The sequence below is a fragment of the Juglans regia genome, chromosome 1 (genome assembly GCF_001411555.2).
Source record: "Juglans regia cultivar Chandler chromosome 1, Walnut 2.0, whole genome shotgun sequence".
Taxonomy (NCBI): Eukaryota; Viridiplantae; Streptophyta; class Magnoliopsida; order Fagales; family Juglandaceae; genus Juglans; species Juglans regia.
Genome location: NC_049901.1, coordinates 5,964,990 through 5,973,352, shown reverse-complemented (window position 1 = coordinate 5,973,352; position 8,363 = coordinate 5,964,990). Strand labels below are relative to the sequence as shown.

Below are 8,363 nucleotides of genomic sequence, written 5' to 3'. Positions count from 1 at the left end.
TATATATATATATATATAATCTATTAATTCCTCTATATAATATATTTATAATCAGAAGATAACTCAGTACGTAGATCTTTGATCAACATCATATCGTATACATGCATGATATACATACATGCATGATCAAGGACTAAAAACTAGACAATTTTGCTTGAAACCAAAGAGAGTGGGGCCGTCGTGTCATTGGCGTAAACATACTCTGAAGTGCGAATACATATAAGGGCCCTGGAATAATGATAAGAGTTAATTAATAGCCACGTTTTAAAAGGTATTGCTTAATTATAAGTATGGTTACGACTGTACACCCTGTTTTTTTTTTTTTTTTTCCCAAAATGTCATACGATGATCGCATAGATTGAGTGCTTGCAAATCCAAAGCATCTCGCGAGTTCTCTCTATTGATGTCGACTATTACAGTTGGCAAGTTCTTTATGATCATGATGTTCAAGCCGATAGATTGCGGTATAGGGTTGACTGACCTTTGTCGATTTAATTGATTGGTTTGAATATTTGACAAAACTTATAATTTCACCATTTTTTGCTTCTTCTGATCATTAGCATAAAACTGATCAAGCTTAAGGAGTAGTAGTAATTGCAGGTTGCTTGCTTTCTTCGTTACTTTTCCAATTGTTATACATGATACGTGTTTATATATATATATATATATATATATATATATATATACACCCCCCTAATTAAATTCACAAAAATTATATATAAATGTACATCATGGATTCATGTAGATATATTTTATATTGTGGTTACTGATGTAGATGAAAAAATTAAAGATAATTTTAATTCAACTATCAAATAAAACACACACGCCTACATACATTATTATACGTATATATATGTGTGTATATATTCCAAGTTTTGGTCACTTAAAAAAAACCAAAAAAGATTCTTACTGATGTTTTCATGTTGGTTGTTATAATAAATAATAATAATAATAATTTAGTAATTCATTCCCTCTATTAATTTCTTTTTCTATAAGATTTCATCAGCTAAAAATATGGGTAAGGTCCCATATATAAAATTGATAGGGCAGCCCTAATTCAAAAATTCATGATTATATATGCAATCAGTATATATGACTCTTCAATGATGTTACACCCTTCAATATTAATCCCCCATTACATCAATATTTTTGCTAAAAGCATCATTTTTTATTACATGAATATTTCTATATATATATATATATATATGTTGATTAATTACCATGCATGCATGCTCCAACAATATACATGATCATGAGGGTAATGAAAGTTCAGAATTTTACATTATATGTTCATGAATATATAGTATGACTTCTTATAACCTATGTTGTGAAAAACACACACCAATGATGGCAAACAAATAAAACCAAGTAAAGATAAAAATCACACAACACGCAATTTGCGTGGTTCGGCAACGTGCCTACGTCTACAGAACTGCAGAAGTTTTATTAATTTAGAGGAGGTTACAATCAGTCATCTCAACTCATATTCTCTAGGATTTTTTCTCTCTGCATTCACATTTTGTCTCTTTTGTTCTCATTGAAAACTACTGAAAATCATACACAATAAAGTCAAAATATAATATATATATATATATAGAAACGGCGCTGGAAAAGTCCTTCTCGAACGCGCCTTGAGCAAACAACCAATCAACATTGGCTCAAGTGATGTGCTGAGCGCAGCTTGAGCGAATACTAAAGTTTGTGTCTCGCTCGAGCCCACTGTCAAGCGCACATTATCTGTTTCTCGATTTTCTGTTCACAAATTAGGCTCCACATATAATCCAACAACCTAGTGAAAATTTATTAGAGATGAGTATCAAATATGGATAGCAAACGAGATCAAGTCAAACCTGTTATTTAATTTATCATTTACCTTTCCGTATATATACAAATGCGATTGTTTTCACTTGATGCATAAGAGTGTAAAGGTTAATTCAAATTGGACCCAGTTGACGTAGTCTTCCTTCGGTTCTCATCAACCAAGTAGTTTTGGATTCGATCGTATAGTAGGTATATATACAAATCGGACTTCTTCGATCCTTATCCTTTTCTATAGAAAATTGGAGTATTTTATAACCTTTCTTCTCTTCTCTTAATTTTACATAAGAATTTAAGACTCATATATATATATAATATGTGTGCGCGCGCGCATGAGAATACGATTAAACTCATTCATGTCGATTAAGAATTTTCCTTTTCCTAATTTTCTTAACGGTTATATCGATCTTCTTATCATTTTAAACTTTTTATGACAATAAAAAATTTAACATGATCATCGTGATATCATAATATATGTCAGTCCGAAGATTAAATAATGATCTATTCCTATTCCTTATTTCTCATTTGAATTAAATATTTTATGTGTTGGGTATTAAGATAAAATATGATCTATCAAGATATAATTAATTAAATACACCTATTCTCGTTCACTGAATTTTGATATAATTGATGATCGATGTGACATTCTATGTATATATTTTTGGGGGAAGAAAACGTGAGTTTCTTTTTTTCTTTTTTTCTTGGCAGAGAAAGTGACTTTGGTATAGACTCAAAACAGTGAACCATTTGTAATTTTTTCTTAGTATTTTTTAAGGTTATTTGACTCGTACATCCCCTCTGCGGTCTGTGACCTGACTAGATGGTATCATCTCACGCTTCAAACTCAAGCAAAGCAAGTTGGATGAGGTGGCGCTTTCTGATAAAGACGTCGCACGTGTGGTACCCATTGCTTCCCTCATTAACACGTGGACAAAGTGGGAGGAGTAAAATTACTAAAAACACAAGAAATTACCAATATATTTACTAATACATAAATAAAATGATAATAACGACAATAATAGTTATAATAATAAAAAATAATTTTATGGCCGAGTCCATTCAAGGAGGGGTTTGCTTTATATATGTAGGTAGATGTGCTATACACTACCCCGTTCTGTATCTCTCTCTCTCTCTCTCTCTCTCTCTCTCTCTCTCTGCCTATCTTGAAGAAAAGTATATTCGTCTTTGTGGGTGTCTGAGCTTTTGGTTTTGGTGAGGATGGGGAGGCAACCATGCTGTGACAAAGTTGGGTTAAAGAAGGGGCCATGGACAGCTGAGGAGGACAAGAAGCTTATTACCTTTATTCTCACCAATGGCCAATGCTGCTGGAGAGCTGTTCCTAAGCTTGCAGGTCTTCCATCATTTGCCTTTCCCTCACTACATTCTCAGACACAGAAAGAGAGACATTTAGCGAACTTTTGATTTGTTGATGGTTTCTTTTGGATGTTTCCCATCGTTTGGTCAATTTAAAATGCTTGTTAAAGTTGATTGCAGTATTTCTTGTCATCACTTGTTCGTCATCTGAAAATGAACCGTGCATGACTTTGCCTCACAGAAATGCGAAAAAAACATGATGCTCTGATGGATTTGAATCTGTTTTTTTCGTACAGGGCTTTTTCTGATTGATCATTCTGAACTTTCTTCGAGTTTGAATGTTTTTTTTTTTTTTCGTTCTTTCTTATTTATCCTTTTCTTACAGATTGTAAGGAAAGCAGGGCAGGATTTTTAAGTTGGTTTTGCTTTCTATGTTTTGTTTGGTGTTTGGCTTGATAAGTTAAGAGGAATAACCCAAAAAGCTGACTGCTTAAATGATTCTGAATTGTTTATAGTCAGAAATAATGAATTTGAATGCAGAAATGAAGACAGAAACATTCACTTTAATGATTAAAGTAATGGTGGGTCTGAGTGCAGGATTGTTAAGGTGTGGAAAAAGTTGCCGACTGAGATGGACAAACTATCTTCGGCCAGATTTGAAGAGAGGTCTTTTATCAGAATATGAAGAACAAATGGTCATTGATCTCCATGCTCAACTAGGCAACAGGTTCCTTCTTTAATCTATTTCCAACTCTGACACCACCTCCTCTTCCATGTTTCCCCTGTCTTAGCTCAGGTGTTCTGAAATCAACTTGTTTTTAGTGCTAAATCTGGAGCGGTAGTCTTCTGCATTATTATTTTCTCTATATATGCAGCCTATCAAATGGTATTCTATTTTTCCAAAGCCATGTGGCCTCGTTGGTATAATTCACAACCTCTAAAATAGAAGTATGGAGTTTGAAACCTTAAAAAAAATGTTATTATATATATATTTTTTTTTATTCATCAGTAACGGAAGACTTTGTTTTTGCATAATTTTGAAAGAGACGAGATATTTTTCAGACTGAGTCTCTTTTCTTCTTTATTTTTATAAATATAGGTCTCTGTTAAAGCATGCCAAAATTGGGAGAATATTACTCCCCCAATAAATATTAAATACATCGGCAATTTTGTCATGGCGGCGATTTTTCATATTTATTATTGTAAGACTTTACACATGGACATTTCTAGTGGCCATAAAAGTCAGTACTCTTCCTTTGAGTAATTCCAAAGGATATGAAGTTTTTATTTTTAATATATATATATATAATTACTATTATACCGATCGAAGTCCGTAATTTTTTCTTCACGTTTTGCAGATGGTCTAAGATTGCTTCTCATCTCCCTGGAAGAACTGATAATGAGATAAAAAATCACTGGAACACCCACATCAAGAAAAAGCTGAAAAAGATGGGCATCGATCCTATCACCCACAAGCCAATCTCTACGGCCACTGAAGAACCCCAACCCGAACAACAACTGCAACACCAACCAGAACAAGAGCAAAAACAGCATCAAACTTCTCATGAGACTGATCATAGTACAGCTGAACTTGATCAAAACAAAGAACCGGAGACATCATTGCAATCATCCTCCATTAATACTGAAACCAAAGAGGAAGAGAAAAGCATGACAAGCCCATTTGACCCAATGGAGCTCATAAATAACCTCCTCGTTGATGAAGTTCCATTAATGGAAGTACCCCATGAGATTATCGCTCCAAGTGCAGCTTCTTCATCGACTTCTTCCTCCTCATCCTCTTCTTTAAATTCCTCCAACTTATTGCAAGGGTACATAGATCAGTTCCAGGATTTCGAGTGGCCTTGTGATCAGTACAACAACAACTTGGGCTGCTTGTGGGATGATGACCTTCGTAGTTGGGATTTGTTGATTCATGATATTGATGGTGACAGAAAGCAGGTTGTTGATCAGTGCCCAATATTGGTTAATTTGGAACAAGAATCTAATTGGGCATATAACTAGGTGTGACTTGGGATTTTCTTAAGAGATTCACTTGTAATTCGGTTGTTATAGTTGTCTCAAAGCGAGTCAAATAATCAAGATCCGGGAAAACCCCATCTCTGAATTACCATTTTACCAAAAATGAACATAAAATAAACGTTTCTGTAAATGAGTATGGGAGTATTTTGGATTATGTTCTTTCAATATCCATGTGTTGCGCCGGTTTCATTTTTGTGGTTAATTTAGATTTTGGTTTCTTAATTGCTTTCATTTTCTTCCCTTGGGTCGAGGTACAAAGCTGGCTAAGTCTTCTTGTTTGGATTCGCAAGTCATCTCAACTCATCTCAATTCATCTCAACTCATCTCACTACTATTCATTACTATTCAACAATTTTAACTCACAAATCTCATTACTATTCACAACTTATCTCATTACTATTCACAATCCATCTCAACTCATCTCAACTCATCTCAAGTCATCTTCAAATCCAAACATCTAAGTCGTGCTACACCAATCAATCGAGAGTGCAATCTAAGAAAATATTCCGATAAGATTAAATGCTTTTTTTTTTTCATATTGTTTTTTATATCCTTAAATATTTAAAAAAAAATCATAACATAATTAAAAAATATTTATTTAATTAAAAAAAATATTGATAAAAATACTCCGAATCCAAAATGAAGACCCAAGCATTTCTCTAAAATATTTGCATTTGGACTTAATAATTAAAGAAGTGATTTTAAATATATTAATGTATTTTTTTATTTAAAAAAATATAAATAAAATAAAATAAAAAGTTGTAAAACAACTGGCGGTCAAACCCAGAGTAGCCCGACTCTTCGCGTTTACCCATTGCTCGGAATTTCGTACTATTTTATTCCCGTCCCTTTGATTCCGATATTGTTCCCTTTTAATATCCAAACGTTTACTTTTACATTTCTAAAGTCCGAATACGGATGCTTATTTAAAAAATAAAAAATAAAAAAAAATACGGATGCTTGATCTCCTGTACATAGATTGTAGGTACGTTCTGACAAGCTACGGTACTTTTACTAGACGAATTGGAGTTTAGAGTCTGAACGTAGTTATGTGATAAATTAGATTTATTTTATAATAAAAATAATTTTATAATATAATATAACACATTAAATTATATTAATTTATTAATTTATTTTTATAAAAAAGTTTTTTGATTAAAACATTTATCTTAGAGTTTTGTATAGTATGTATGCATATATTAATTACATGAAAAATTATATTCATCATTCCTACACACTATATTTTTTTTTTCTTATCAAATTTGTGGTATATAAATTATGAGTAGAATAATTCAATTAGTTTAAGAAAAATAAAGTCAAATTTTTTTAAAAAATATAAAAAAATAAAAATAAATGTGATATGTGGTATGTAAGGATAATAAATAGTAAAACTCTATTTACATATATTTATACAGAATTATTCTACTTAGTACTTAGTATCACGCATCCCACACATCGCATTTTTTTTAATTTCTTTTTCTTTTTTTTCGTAATAAATATGTGATGCGTAGATAATAAATAAAATAACTCAACTAATTTAATAGAAATAAAATAAAATAAATAAATAAATATTTAAAATATATATAATATATAGTGTGGGATGCTGAATAGTATAACTTATTATATAAACATATATATATTTATATATATATAAATATTTAGGGGGAGAGAGATATGACATCATGAGCTATTGATAACTTGGGGAGCAAGAGTACTTATGTTTTCTAGAACTAGTTTACCATGAATTTATCGTGTGACTAAAAAAGACACTACTTTTATAAGTCAAAATATTATTATTATTATGTTAACTGATTTAGATGATTTTCACATCAAGATATATTTTATAAGCATTCTTATGAATAGATTTTCTATATATATATATATATATATCGCTTATATATTTGTATTTTCTATCTCTAATATCTTAATCAGTACTTCAATAATAATTAATTACTGCAGTGTCTCCATCATCATATTTGTTATATTTATCTCCAAAGCGACAATTCAAATTAGTGGATTTTAAAAATAATAATCTCGTCCATTAATTCACAAGTCCAATGCTCTTATAAACTACAAACATGTTCGTTACAGTGACAACTAGCTAGGGCCAAGCAATCGAGAGCGAGAGAATGGGATTAATAGATATTTTCGCTCGCGTCCTTTTTTTTTTTTTTTTTTTTAAAAATACTTTAGATCTCGAATTGGGATCATCCAAATAGTGTTTCGAAAGAAATTTTTTTTTTTTTTTAATTTAGTGATTAAAAAAATATTTTTTAATAATGTTGTATTTTTTAAAAAAATATTTATAATGATAAAAAAATATATAAAAAAACAGAATAAAAAAATAAAAAAACTAAAATATACTATTCAATGATCCTATTCGGGACACAATTTCGATGACTATAGAACGGTGCTTCTTTTTTTTTTTTTCCCTGCGACTATGGTGTATTGATTATTTTGTGTCATTTAAATATATAACTTTAAGATATATTTATTTATTTATTGGATGACTCTTTCAACTCAATAGCATCATCATAGCTAGTCTGTTGCTCTATATATAGAGTGCTTGAACATATATACCTCTGTGCATTTAGTAAATTATATTAGTTACACTCATAAATGTATAAGTATTATATATTTTTTTTTTTTAAAATAAAATTTATTATTAAAAATTAATTTTTTTAATGAATTTTATATATTAATTTCTTGCATTTATTATATATATAAATTAAGTATTTAACAGGGATACATGTTAGACGTAGCATAGAATAGTGGAATTCACCTCAATGATTTTACTGTATTGATGTACTGATATATATACAAGAAAAATGAATAAAAGTTTGTTATATGTAACTGTAGAGAATAACAGAAAAGATTCTAAGCTACGGTTCCCTTTCTTATCTGCTGCACATTATGTGTTTGTGATAAGTTCTCTTCATGAATGGCAGAGTCCAAAACAGAATCCAGAGCAGGGGTATATATATCTTAATACGCCCCTTCGAGTCCAACGGTGTATCTACAACTTTGAGACTCGATTTGAACTGAAGAAATTTGTCAGCTACTAGTGGTTTTGTGAATATATCTGCAATTTGATCCTTGGAGCTTATGAAAGAGACTGTAAGTGTGTTAGCAGCCACCCTATCTCTAACAAAATGAAAATCAATGTCCATGTGTTTTGTTCTTGAGTGATA

The 8,363-nt window shown here is 30.8% G+C and overlaps 1 protein-coding gene across 1 annotated transcript; it reads left to right on the top strand.

Annotated features, from left to right (window-relative positions):
- The first annotated feature begins 2,924 nt into the window (after positions 1-2,924).
- LOC108987939 (transcription factor MYB20-like) lies at positions 2,925-5,337 on the top strand. Its single transcript, XM_018961017.2, has 3 exons — positions 2,925-3,169; positions 3,730-3,859; positions 4,491-5,337. Exons 1-3 carry the CDS (start codon positions 3,037-3,039, stop codon positions 5,152-5,154), a joined length of 927 nt encoding a protein of 308 aa, XP_018816562.1. The 5' UTR covers positions 2,925-3,036; the 3' UTR covers positions 5,155-5,337.
- Positions 5,338-8,363: the final 3,026 nt, after the last annotated feature.